A 13,970-nucleotide genomic window follows, 5' to 3' on the forward strand; every position below is an offset into this window, starting at 1 on the left:
TATCCTGTGTGTCCCTGTGTATCCCTGCATGTTTGTATCACCAATACAGGGAATTTGGGGCATGTTTTCAGCATGACAACCAGACTTGCACAGAATGGCACAACCCATCAGCCCTGTGTTTAGCCTCTACTCACAGTTAAACACTGGCATTAGCAGCTTTTTATCCTTCTTACCCCTTTTCTGAAATGATTCCTTAATGCTGTACACAAAGCCGTCCTGCACAGCACTGCCTGTTAAGTCACTGCCTTGCTGAATAAATTACAGGTGCCTGCTGCTAAAAAGGAAGAGATGATGCTTTTCTTTCTCTGTGTGGTTCTTGTTCATTTCCTCATGTTTTCTTGATTTTCTCAAGTCATCCTGTTTTGTTTGCTGCTGGCAAGTAAATCACCGAGAGATGCAAAAAGAAAAGAAGCAGAAGAAATACTGGGTGCATATTAAGAAGCAAATATTCCAGTCTCTCAAGCATGGAGAAATGGAAAGAGGTGGATATAGATGGTGATGAATTTAAACATGTACTTATTTATTACTCTGTCTTCCATGTCTGGATCATCTGCTGCTGAGGAGAGGGTGAGACAAAGAAACACTTGATTTTTGGCACCACTGCAATGAGGTGGCAAGATGAGATCAGAGAATCATGTAGGCTGGAGGGGACTTGCAGAGATCACCTAGTCCATCCTGCTGACCAACCTGAATCCCATCTGATTAGGTTGCTCAAGGCCATGCACAGGACACTTTTCATTATCTCCAAGGATGAAAGTCCAGCAGACTCTCTGGACTTCTGTTTCAGTAATTCACTTATCTGAAAGTAAGAAGTTTTCTCCCCCATATAAGGCTGTAATATCCCATGTTGCAGCTCTGGTTGATGCTCCCCTTCCTCCCTGTGTACCTTTGAGGACAGTCTGTGTCCCCTCCCATCAGGCAGTAGCAGGTAGGTCTCCCTGTAGCCCTCTCTTTTCATGGCTGAGCAAACACAGTGCACTCACCCTCTCCTCCCATGCTCCAGCTCCTCAACTGGCTCTGGCACTGGGCAGCCTGTGCTGCTCCTGGCAGCATGGCTACAGGAAAAACTAATTTCTGTGCTGCATCCTGTGAGTGCCCTGAGACTGGTTTCTCTTTTCATGTCAACTGACCTTAATTTCTTTCCTTTTTCAACCTTTTTGCATGACATCTCCGAAACAGTAGCATTTTCAAGCTATAGCTTTCATCATAGTATGGTGTGATGTCACCAAACTCTATGTATGATAGTAGAAAAGAAAAAAAGCAACTGTTAAGTCTTACCTCAGATGTTTTTAGCTCTCATCATGTTTATTTTTACAACTATACCCATCCAGCAAGACTTGATCCTGACTTTTTTTCTTGAAGAACTTAAAAAGTGTTGTCCAGTGTGAAATTAAATATTCTGCAGTCAAATGCAAACATCCAACTCAAAAAGGCAGATGCTACTCCAGGTCCAGCATTTATGTGTAAGTCATATTATGTTAGCAAATGAAGTGGAAAAATGGCTCTTAAATAGTTTCTTCTGCTGCTTCCCTATTTTTTTATATTAGGTTGCCTCTGGTATTTCAAGAGTTTCTATCCATTTGCTGTATACTCTCACAGCAAATCCAAACACAGTTTAGCAGGGCGAAGAACATTTGAAGACTGGCTCAGTGCCCAGAGCCTGCTTTTAACCTCTGCAAAGGCCCTTGTCTTTCTCAGCAGCACTGAGTGTGGTGTAGATATCCAACATTTCCTAGCTGTGGGAGAAAAAGGAAAATTTCAAGATAGAATTTCTCAATCTTAGTGAATCAGGTGTAACAAATTAGTGAATGAAGTGTAACAAATACTGGCCTAAAAGAAGACATCAGATTGTAAGGATCCTAAGAAGCAGGATCAGGCATGCTCAAACACTCAGGTTAATGAGCAGAGAGCTATGGCATTTGATGAATTCTCATGTAATTTTGAAAGATACCCACTATCTCTCAGCTGAAAATTCACACACAGTTATTCTGTATATGTATTCTAAAAACGTTATGACCATTAAATATTGTCTAATATATGTATAAATTCTGCATGGCTAATTTAGACTTTGGACGATTCATTTTCTTCTTACAAGTATATTTGAGAATTCCTCTAGAGTAATCCACCAACTCATCAAGGAACTATTGAGTATAAGTTAAAGCAAATAGTATGTCAGGAGATCGACAACTTGATTTTATGTTGTTATTTCTCACTGACTGAAGAAATTGGATCTGTCTCTGCATCCCTAAAATAAAGTAATTCCAACACAATATTGAAGCACTCGGGAAGAGCTGTTGCTCATGGCATGATGCTCCTCTTGGAACTTGAAATAATGTGCATCCCTTTACAAGGTGCATGAATAAAATAATAGACAGGTAGAGTCTGTGACCTAGTTAAAAGTTATGTGCAATGATCTCTTCTCCTTGTTTGAACTGAGGAATCATCTGGAGTGGGGGATATCTTTACGTACAACAAACCTTATCTGAGTTTTTGGTTTTGTTTCTTTTAGTGAAAGGGTCATTTATGAATATGTGCTCTTTTAATTTGGGGCTGAGCTTAAAATAGCTAGACATCTGAGAACTTAATATGCACAGTGAAATTTAATTAGGCAACTGCATAAAATCAAAGGGATTCTTTTGTAGACAGGAAGCAAGAATCCCCTTTTGGTACTTTCAGCACACATGCAGCTAAGTCCTGTTTTCATCTCCTCCTCTTCAGCAAGAGGTGTTAATAATAGATGTGTATGATCTGCTGCCAAGGGTGATGGGCCAGGGATGGGAGGAGGAATGGACTATATTCCTTCCACTTGCATGGTGCCTTCTTCATGCAGCAAAAGTGCACAAAGTCTAGTATTTCAAAAGGCAGTCTTCAACTTTGTACATTCCAATTTGATTTGCTAAATTTGGTCGCCACAGACACCAAGCATCTATTTCATGGTCACAGTTTGACTTTTGGATGCTAAGTACCCCTTGAAAGTATACACAGAATTTCTGAATTTAGGCTTAATTAAGCATTTCCATGAAAGACACAAGCCTAGCTTTTTCAGTGTCTGAATTAATCTTTCTTTTTTTGGTAAAAATTACCAAAAAAATTTGGTAAAAATTTGGTAAAAAAAGTATATCTGTTTATAAAAACCTTTTTGTATCTATAGTGTGGATTAACTGTTGGGAAAGATAGTAAGCTTCAAATGTGCTCCAGTTGCATCTCTCCAACTTAAGTTGTTTATTTCAAAAATTGGTTTTCTTTTTTGGTAGATTAGGCAATACCAAATAAAATTGTATTTGTTAAAAAATCTGTTCAATGTTAACTCTCAGAATGAGAGGCTGCCTGCAATATTTGTGAATCATAATTGTGTGAGACTCATTAAAAAAAAAAAACCAACAAAACACAGAATCACAGAATGAACTAGGTTGGAAAAGACCTTTGAGATCAACACAAAAAAATGCCATGGAAGTGAAGAAACAGAGGATTCCATTAAGGGAAACACCAGGGACACTTTCTGAGAAAGATCACTGACACATCCATATATGAATATTTCATATAAACCATCACACTTTTAAAATCACCTTTTGCTGGCAGTTACCAAAGCCAGAAAAATTTCCCAGTGTTTCATTCAGGCAAAGGTCAGTGATGAATTGTATTTCATTCTCTTAAACATTTCCATTTATTTTTTGTGGCTGTGTCACTGCCTTGATTGTTTGGGGTTTGTTTTGTTTTGTTTTTCTTCTCTATTACATTTTTTGTTTTCAGAAAAAGCAGTGAGATTAATGTTTTTGCAAAGAAAGATGTTTAGGAGATGTTTTAATTTATTATTTTATTTTTTTTTTACTCATGGGAAATGTGTTGGAAGTAAGCTTTTCTGTGTCATGCAACTTGTGGTTCCCACCTCCTGGTGTATTTAATGCACTGTGTGTTCCTCAGCAGAGCATGGGCAGCAGCTTCCAGCTCCCTCTCCACTCATTTACAGCTTGGCCAGCCTTGGGCACAGAGCGTTCCTCTCTGTGTGTCTGCACCTGTTGGTGTGTGGTGTCCTAATTAAGATTTGTTGTCATCCAGGTAGTTCAAATAAAGTTTCATGGGTGGTTTTCACTTTTCCTGTTGTGGTATTTCTATGATTTTAATGTTCCAGGGTGAGACTTCTCTGAATCTGTATGAAGGCAAAAAGCAGAGCAACTATAGAAAATATATTTAGGTATAAATTTTTTAGCTTTTCATAACATGCGTTTAGTTGCATGATGTTGCCTGTCTGAAAATTGTTTTATAATAATTTCATCCCATTTTTCTTTCATTTCAGTTTCCATCAGCAAGGCAAAACAGTCTTTGCTTTAATTATTCTTCATTAAGATTCATATCTCTGCGATTAAACTGAGATAAGCTTTGGCAATTCTCAGGTTGTGGTTGTCTAAAGAAAAGCCAGGCTGAGAAATAAAACTCCCTGTTTTCCAGCAAGTAAAAATAGGAAAAATCAGCTACAATCCCTGAATCCTCACTACAGTGCCTGCATGCTTACCCCAGGCATGGGGCACACCATATTTCTGAGCTAAGAGATGCTGAAGAAGATGCATCCTTGACAATACCTTTGAGAATTTGTTATGAGATGTGTCCCTCTGCTGATAATATCCAGGGACATATGTCTCTTCCATTCTTCAGATGTATCTCAAATAAGAAATCCAGATGTTAGGCTGGCCTCTTTCTCCATTTTAAAATCCTCACTGGGTTCTTGCTTACGTGGCAAACACTTTGGTCGTTCCTTCCTTTGGGGTTTTTACATTTTGAATATGCAATTCCAGTCCCAGGACTCTGAGATTTGTTTTTCTCATATCATGGGTACTTTTTGTTGTAAGAATATTCAGCTGGCAAGGGACCAGCTAAAGGGATCACTGGTGGAACAAGATGGAGTTTTCTGCAGATTTCTATGTTATGTTCATGTTTCAATGTCTCTTAGTTCTAAAGGTCTCAACCTCATTGTGAAGATATTATTTAATGAGTCTTCTAAATGTGTTGTATCACTGGAGTGGCCTGGCACCACAAATGGCAGGAGAGTTTCTGTTCTGCCAGTGCCCAGCTTGGGTGTGTCTGTCCCAAGTCAGTCAGTCTGTCTTGAAAAGGAGCTTCACTCCTCCCTGAACGATTTGCATATCCTTTTGCTTACTAAATGATTTAAAAAAAATACATTTCTAAAAAATGGTAAAAGTGTTTAGAATTTATCTAGTTACAAACTTAACTTTAGATGCACAGATCTCATCATATTAGTTGTTAAAATTTTCCACTTGACCTTGATTTCAGCAGCAGATAAGAGATTTCCTGTTGAAATCAGGATAATGAGCCATTGCAGTATGCCAGCTGCCCAGCCATTGTGGACTGTTTTTCTAGGCATTCCAGGATGATTTTTTTGGAAAGAAATTTGAATGAGTGTGGGATTTTATAGAGAAAAAAGCTACACAGAAATGTCAGTTCAGTGGAGAAAGTGGTAGCTCACACCCATGTAATTAAAGAAGTTAATATTTTTTTCCAGTCTGAGTCTAGTCCAAAGTTTTTATCTTGGTTTGGGTGCTCCCTGTCTAGGTGAGGCATTTTCTGCCCTTACAGAGGAGATTAAATCTTAGCTGAAGCTCAGAAGGGAAATCAGCTTTGTGTATGCCACTCAGTGTCATGATTTTTGTGATTTTGAGAAGTCTGATATTGGCTGTCCTTATGCTGTTTTGGATCTCAGATGGTTTAGAGTATTTTTTTGGTTTTTCTTTCTCTTTCTTTTCTCTCTCTCTCTCTGTCTCTCTCTTTTTTTTCCTCCAAAGAGAACTGAAAAGATAAGGACAGTTGCTTTAAATATTCATGTTGAGGCCATTTGCACCTGTCTAGTAGGAGCCAGTGACCAATCAGTTCTTTGCACATATCTCAGCTGCTGTGTGTTTGGCACTAGATCAGCATATCTATTATTGATTTTTAAGAGAAGCACTGTGGGGGCACCTAATGTTCCTAAGAGGAAGTATTGCAGAGATCAATCTTTCCTGTTGGAGTGAACCAGGCTGGATGGGGCTTTGAGCCAGCTTGGTCCAGTGGAAGATGTCCCTGGCCATGGTGGGGATTTTGGAACCAAATGATCTTTATGGTCCCTTCGAACCCAGGGGTTAATCTGTGATATAAATCAGCTTGCACAGGCCTTGTTAAGTTACTTAAGGGGAAAAAAAAGATCTAGGAAAGGTTGTCAGTGAGGAAGGAATGCAATGGTGACTGCACACCGTGGCAGCTGTGCCCCACTGTGCCTGCCTGCAGGAAGCAGGTCTGTCCATCCCCAGGAAGAAGCACTGAGCTCTCAATGGTTACAAACATTCTCAGACTCTACTGTGCATCCAGTGTAAAGCTGTGCAGCAACATATCCTGCTGTATTTTCATCTGAGCCATACAACTGCAGGAGAAATTGAATCCTGGGCCTCCAGATCCAGGAAAAAGGCAAGAAAGAATTTAAAAGCACCTAAGAATCAACTATAGTAGTTGTCAGACATAAGTTGCCTTCTTGGAGGCCAAGCATTTGGTATTGGTTTGTCACAAATAGGTTGGTTCTTCCAATGCAGGGCTGGCCTGGTATTCTACTGCAAATTCCATGGAAGGAGTGGGACAAGCAGAGTCTGTTCATTTCTTGCCCATTTATCATCTTCCTTTTGTATTTTCATGGAGAAAAACAAGTGCGTGTAACTTGTTGGTGTCCTTTCTGGGTTCTTCTGCATTGGAACTGGGCCATACAGAGAGGTAGCTGGAGTAACCAAAATTTGGTGACAGGGGTCTGGCATGGTGCTTGCTAAACACATATGAATTGCACTTGCATGAGTGATTAGAACTTGAAAAATATTCATGTGAGACCTCTTATGCTAAACAGTATATTAAGTTGAGAAAGGAGGATCTGGTGCTTTTAGCTATCCTGATAAGTCCTTGCTCATAAATTCTACTGAAATTTATGCTGTATTCTTCATTTTCTCTACTTTTTCTTGCAGTTCTGTGTTAATGTTTAAAAGTGTTCGCTGTGGTGTATGTGGCCCTTCTCAGCTGTGTTAAGGGTGCTGTGTTGATTAAGAGATTTTTCTGAGATGTGTTGCTGAAGGGCACTATTTTGGACTGATAAAGTGCTACTGGACATCTATTACTAGAGCAGTTCATCTGCTCAAACAGGGCAATTAGTACAAAGTTCTTCCTTGGGCTGCTCATCCTGCATCTACCAGTGCTGCCTGTCTGAGGATTTGCTGTCCTGCTGGCAGAGACATGAGTCCTCACAGAGGGTTGTCCACACTGCTGCTGCACAGTCCCAGGCATGAGAATATTGAGGGTTATGTTGAAGAACTTACACAGTCTGTAACTTAGTTCAGAACTTGGTCTGCCTCCACATTACTCTGTGAGCTTTATTCACTGACAGTTTTGTCAGTGCACTCTGCTGTTGCAGATGCTAAATAGCATCGTTGGGGTTTTGTTCAGTGGCATGAATGATGAAACCAGTCATGCACTGAAAGCTCCACAGAACATTTATCTGTTTGAGTTTTGTATGTATATCTTCTTCAGTCATTTCTGTCCTGGGTCCAGAGCCAAGCTCAGTGAAGCCTGTGTGGTGTGTGCTTTCCTGGTGGTTTCAGTTTAATGGAGACTCTCTTGGGAAGTCCTGGAGACCTGGAGCAGTATGTTCATTGTGGCACCAGAGGATTCCAGCACCTCACTGTCCAGCAACTACTCCAGTATTAATATACTTCCACTTTTTATTACTGTGAGCTCTTTATAGCACTTAGAAGATAAAATATTGGCTATACAATCTTAACATAGTGTACACTGGTGTTCACTAAACAACAATGTATTTCATACTTCACACTGACATTCATATCATAAATGTGTCTGTTTGAATTACTACTATTGGAATAAACCACATGCATGTTAGTCATTATGACTATATGCTTGTATCACTTAGAAAGTAAAAGTGTATTCTTGTTACAGGAAGATGAGAACTCTATTGTGCGTGCACTTATGTGGTAACTGTGTTCTGGAGCTCTCTTAAAAGCCATTATGATAGTGGGTCTTCCTTAGCTTGGCATTTCTCCCCTTCTGCTGGCTGTCACCAGCCTTACAGCAGAGAGGAAAACTGCTTCTCCCCTTCCTCCATCACTGCATTTTTGTTCCACATAAAAAGATGTGTAGAAAGCTGCATCCCACAGCAGAAGTGTTTTCTTCCCTAAGAAATACACTGACTTATTTTTCCCTTACCTATTGCATACACAAATGTTTAATTACAGGAAAATTATCTCAAAATTTTAAAATTATGTGGTTTTCTGTCAGTCTATTTATTGTGAGGATATTTGCAATCATTTTTAGCAGGTGACACAAAATATAAAGGTTTGGGTTTTTTCTGTGTGGACTTTAATGACTGGTTTAAAACTCCAAAAAGTAGGTAATAATTTTGTGTAGAAAAAGGAGAAGGTGTTGCATATGAAATGAAAGATGTATTGATTGACTAGATGGGAGTAGTGTTTTGTAAATACAATACTGCCATGGTTTTAAAAAGCATTTTCTAAAATAAATGTTTTAGAAAAGGGAAAGAGGCTAAGAAAAAAAAGGAAGCAAAATTTTTACATATAGACGTATAAAAATTAAAGAGTAGATTTTTTTGTGCTTTTTGTTGTTAGCTTGGAACATATCCTGTCATCCCTCCCAGCAAGGGAGGTGTGGAGGGGTTTTGAGCACACAAATATTTTGCTCTTTGGCCTTAACTTGAGTATGGAGAAATAGACCATCACTGTAGATTCTATATTTCCGTGTCAAAATCAACTAGCAGCTGCCCTGAAATAACACTAACATTTACATATTGATATTTTTCTCTCAGTTACTTGTAAAGTAGCTGACATTGATTCCATGCCCTACTAAATTTTTATCATAGAAGACAGAGTTGTGGTTTTTTTCTTTGCAGTATTTTCTCTCTTCTTTATTTGGAAATAGCCAAAAACACAACAAAAGGGATTGTTTATCTATAACAGGAACTTAAAAGGCACTTTTTTTTTGTTTTGTCCTTCATCAGTGAATTAAAAATTGCATTTTGACATTTTGGCCCTGTTTGCATTTATTCATTGATCCCCAGCACAGATGCATTTCATCTCACACATCAGATACTGCATCATGTGCAAGCTTGTGTTCTGAGACTTCCCTAATGACCTTTTAATTAGTTGTTGTTATTATTACACAGCTCACAGGCTTCAGCCACGTTGATGTCATCATTTATCTCACCTTTCATGTGAAATAGTCCCAGTTGCTGCTGTGGCTGCCTTGCACTTTTTCCCTTCCCTTCTCCTGGCATAGACTGGCCTTGGTGTCCTGTTTCCATGACCTTCAATGCTGACGTACATGCACCTGCAGTGGTACTGCTATGTTGTGTTTTGGGGTTTTTTAATGCCTTTTTCATATAATCCTTTTTGTCTTTTTTTTTCAGAATTCTCTGGAGCGTTACATTCTCCTGTTTGGAGTGTGGACAAGAGTTTGGCATTCTGCTTTTACAGGTACCTTTTTGAATTAAAATGCATTTTTTTTTTCCCCAGGGGTTGATAAAAGGAGAGCAATTCCAGAATGATTTTACTGTGTCCTCCTCTACTATCTTGTTGTGATAATGAGTTTCTCTTCCTCCACCTTTACTAGTCTATTGGGTTGGCAGATTCATTAGTTGCAAGTATATTGTTGAATGCCATTTCAGAAAGATTGAGGCTTTCTCTTCTCTTGCTGGCCTCAGTCACACAGCCATGTATGTGTTGCAGAATCCTTTTTTGGAAGTACTCCAGTAGTTCCAGGCTTTTTCTCACCCTTTATTCCCAACCTGTACTTTGGTTACAGTCGCTCCATTCAGTAAATTTGTTTTAGCTTTTACAATGGAGACCTCCAGTGCAAGTAAACACTCCTTGCTTTAGTCCTCCAGAGCTTTCTATTTATTTCTGTTACTTACCTGACTCCTCTTTGGAAGTGTTCCAGTAGTTCCAGGCTTTTTACCATCCTTTATTCCCAGCCTGTACTTTGGTTACTGTTTTTCCATTCAGTAGATTGCGTTAGCTTTTTGTAACACAGACCTTCAGTGCAAACGAGCACTGGTAGCCTCAGCACTTCAGAGCTTTCTGTTACTTATTTGGTTATTACTACTGCTTTCCAAATACTGATGAGGCACACAGAATCAGAGAATGGGTGAGGTTGGAAGGGACCATAGTGGGTCATCTGGTCCACCTCCCTGCTTAAGCAGCGTCATCCTAAAGTACATGGTACAGAATTTTGTCCAGACAGTTCTTGAATATCTCCAGTGAGGGAGACTCTACATCTTTTCTGGGCAATCTCTTCTAGTGCTTGGTAAGGAAGTTCTGCTGGTAAAGAAGTTCTTCCTCATATTCAGGTGGAACTTTCTGTGGATCAGATTCCACCTCTTGTTCTGTTGCTTCGCACCTCTGAGAAGAGCCTGGATCCATCATCTTGGCACCCTCTCTTCAGATACTGATAGACATCGATGAGGTCCCCTCTCAGTCATCTCTTCTCGAGGCTGAACAGGCCCAACTCTCTCAGTCCTTCCTCATAAGAGAGACGCTCCAGTCCCTTAGTCATCTTTATTGCCCTTTGCTGGACCTGCTCCAGGAGCTCCATGTCTCTCTTGTGCTGAAGAGCCCAGAGCTGACACAGCATTCCAGATATGGCCTCATCAGGGCTGAGGAGAAGGGCGGGATCACCTCCCTCAACCTGCTGGCAACATCCTTCCTAATGCAGCCCAGGACACCTTTGGCCTTCTTGGCCACAAGGGCACTGCTGGCTCATGGACAGATGTTGCCCACCAGGACCCCCAGGTCCTTCTCTGCAGAGGTGCTTTCCAGCAGGTGCTGGTGCATGCAGTTGTTCCTCCCCAGCTGCAGGATTCTGCATTTGCCCTTGTTAAACTTCAGAATATTCTTCTCTGCCCATCTCTCCAGACTGTTGAGGTCCCTCTGAAGGACCACGCAGCCCTCTGCAGAGCTGACCACTGATCCCAGCTTGGTGTCATCAGTGAACTTGCTGAGGAGGCATCTGCCCCTTCATCCCGACCACTGATGAACAAGTTAAGCAGTACTGGGCCCAGTGTAGAACTCTGGGGGACACCACTGGTGACAGGCCTCTGACTGGACCCTGTGCCCCTGAAAATGACTCTTGGGATCTGCGGTTTAGCCTCTTCTCAATCCCCCTCACTGTCCAGGCATCCAGCCCACACTTCCAGAGTTTGCCTGTGAGGATGTTGTGAGAGACAGGGTCAAAAGCCTTACTGAAGTCAAGGTAGGCAATATCCACTGCTCTCCCCTCATGCATCCAGGTAGTTGTTTCATCACAGGAGGCAGTCAGGTTGGTCAAGCATTATTTACTTTTAGTGAGGTATTAAACTGATACTAGTGAGGTAATAAACTGGTACTCCTGAGCACCTTCTTGTCATCCATGTGGATAGAGATGGCCTCCAGAATGAGCCACTCCATCACCTTTCCAGGGAGGAAGGTGAGGCTGGCTGGCTGGTAGTTCCCTATATCCTCTTTCCTGCCAATTTTGAAAGGTGGGGTGCTTTTTTATAGTCCTCAGGCACAAGTCCATCCAAAACACTCTGAGCTTGACCTCAAGATCTGAGCAGAAGATGAGCATTAAAGCTTAAAATCTTTATTTTTGTCACTAAAGCTCCAAAACTAAAGGTGTCAGGAATCCAGTGTCAGAAATAATGGAAAGAGTAACTTCATCCTTGGTGAGTACAAGTAAACCTGCTGAAACCCATGAGGACAGGAGGGGACAGGAGCTGAACATGTGGCACTTTGTAACAACGGTTGTAAAATTCTTGAAAGATTAATAAGGTATTTCATTGTAGCAAAGAAAAAAATCAGTAATCAATGTCTGATGTGTCATGTGTCAAATTAGCAACACACTTCACAAATGCTTAGTTTTAATTCTGCTCAGTAAAAGGCATTTCATGTTCATCTGTTTCCAATCAGCATATTTGGCTCCAGAACATAAATTTGCATTGTGTGGGGTCTTAAATTAACAATTATCACTGCTGTTATATTTCAAGACAAAATGTTAAGTCTGAGAGTACACATGGCTAATTTAAGGGTAAAAATCTGTTCCCAGAATGTGAAAATCATCTCAGAAGCCATTTCTATCAGCTGAGGAATTGGGAACTTGAAATTCCAGGTACATTTCATACATAGTATGAAATTAAGGCAGCAAAACCATTTTAGCTGTGACTGACACCAGGAACATTCAAAGATCTGTGTTAATTTTTGTGATCACAAGTTAACCTACACTGATTTTACAGTCACATTTCATATTTTTACCTCCCTCATGTCATGCTGCATGGGATTTATTTCTGCCATCTTAGAAATGGGATTCAATGTTTTGTGTTCATACAGATGCTCCAGTAGGTCTGTGCTTTTGTTGTAAATATATTGCTCATTTTGTCAACAGAAAAAATTGGATTTGTGATTTATGATGAAAGCAACATCCAGTCCTGGCTGGGGTGACACAGCCAGCCCTCCCTTTACATTAACTTTTAAATAATGCCTTGAAACCAATCCAGATCAGTGATGAGCTGGAACTGGGACTGAGGGACATCTTCAGTGGAGGGACTCAGCTCCCCAGCAGTGGTGGGGATGGTGTGCTGGCAGAGCAGCTGGGCAGGAGAGGTTACCTTCATGAAGCAGGGATGAGCAAATGAAAAAAGAGACACCATATGTCCTCATTTGAGGTTTGGCGCCTTGGTTTCCACGTCCCATTGTCTGCTTTAGGCATCTTAACTATGCCATGTAGGGTTAAGTAGTTTCGGTGAACTACTATAAAACTTCACTGATACTCATCTCTTAATGAAGATAAAGCAGTAGATACAAGACTGGCATACCTCTATCCACTTTCTGGGTTTGGGATGAATTTCTCATGTTACTTTGGGCAGCCAGTATCAATCCTGTATTTAACTTCCAGTTTGGAGATTTACTTTTGTTTACAGAAGAGGGGAGATCTATAAGTGTGGCTGTGTATCACATATCTTAGAGGAGAATGGATATGTAGCAATCTTGGGGTAGTCTGATACTCTCAGGGAGGGCAGGAATGGAGTGGTTTAAGCAGACTTTCTAAGCAATAGTCTGTGACCCCTGTGAGGACAGGGTGGAGAGCATCCCTAGTTCAGGCATCCCAGGGACGAGCCTGTTGTGTATCTGATCATGCAATCAGCATGTGAAAGGGGTCTGAACCATTGCCAAAAAGAAGAACTGGATTTACTGAGGAGTCTGCAGCAAACCTCAGCACTCATTCAATTGACTGGTCAGTATTTCTGGTTGCTGGATTTACTGCACTATGCATTTTCATTCTGAGAGTGCACGGTGCTCCAAGCCTGGTGTCCCTCTGTGTTATGCTCCTGCCAACCACCCAGTGCCAGTTCCCTTGCCCCCAGCCTTCTGAGCTCTGCAGACAGTGTGTCCCAGGCACAGAGGCTGCAGGAGAGAGAAGATGTAGCTCTCTCCTGCAAACCAAAAATGGTCTGGGTTAGCAGGAGCTTTGCTTCAGGAGGAGCTTCACTGAGAGCTTCGCCTTTCTCCACAATGCCCTTATGCCAGCTCTGTTCCTTCTGCAGAATGGAGGAGCTGCAAGAGAGGAGATGAGGAAGAGAACTTGAGCTGTCTCTTCCTTTTTCCTATAATCCTTCTCTGTCCTTGTTATCTACTCCTGCTTCCCAACTCACCCTTCAGTGCTTCCTTCTCTATTCCCAACACCTTCTCCTCTCTTTGCCTGGTTAATAGCATTTCTCTTCTACCTCTCTGTGTCTTGTCATTTCTCACTTTTCTTATGTCTGTCCCCACACTCACAATTCCAGATTTTGGCTTTCTTTTGTTTGTTTGTTTGTTTTGTTTGTTTTCTTGGAGTCCCTACACTGCCTTTCTCTCTCCATTTAATTAAATGCAGTGGTCATGACTCAATACAGC

General features: G+C 40.9%; 1 protein-coding gene across 7 annotated transcripts in view; it reads left to right on the forward strand.

The window, feature by feature from the left end:
- FAM110B (family with sequence similarity 110 member B) overlaps positions 1 to 13,970 on the forward strand; it is a 113,993-nt gene that overhangs the window by 85,558 nt on the left and 14,465 nt on the right. For all 7 annotated transcript variants that reach the window (XM_030943275.1, XM_030943273.1, XM_030943272.1 and 4 more), the window contains one exon: positions 9,455 to 9,521. Coding sequence is in view for 1 of the 7 variants with exons in the window: in XM_030943278.1 (XP_030799138.1) it covers positions 9,455 to 9,521 (67 nt within the window). In the remaining 6 variants the exon portion in view is untranslated. The remainder of the gene's footprint in view (positions 1 to 9,454; positions 9,522 to 13,970) is intronic.

The sequence above is a fragment of the Camarhynchus parvulus genome, chromosome 2 (genome assembly GCF_901933205.1).
Source record: "Camarhynchus parvulus chromosome 2, STF_HiC, whole genome shotgun sequence".
In the NCBI taxonomy this organism is placed as follows: Eukaryota; Metazoa; Chordata; class Aves; order Passeriformes; family Thraupidae; genus Camarhynchus; species Camarhynchus parvulus.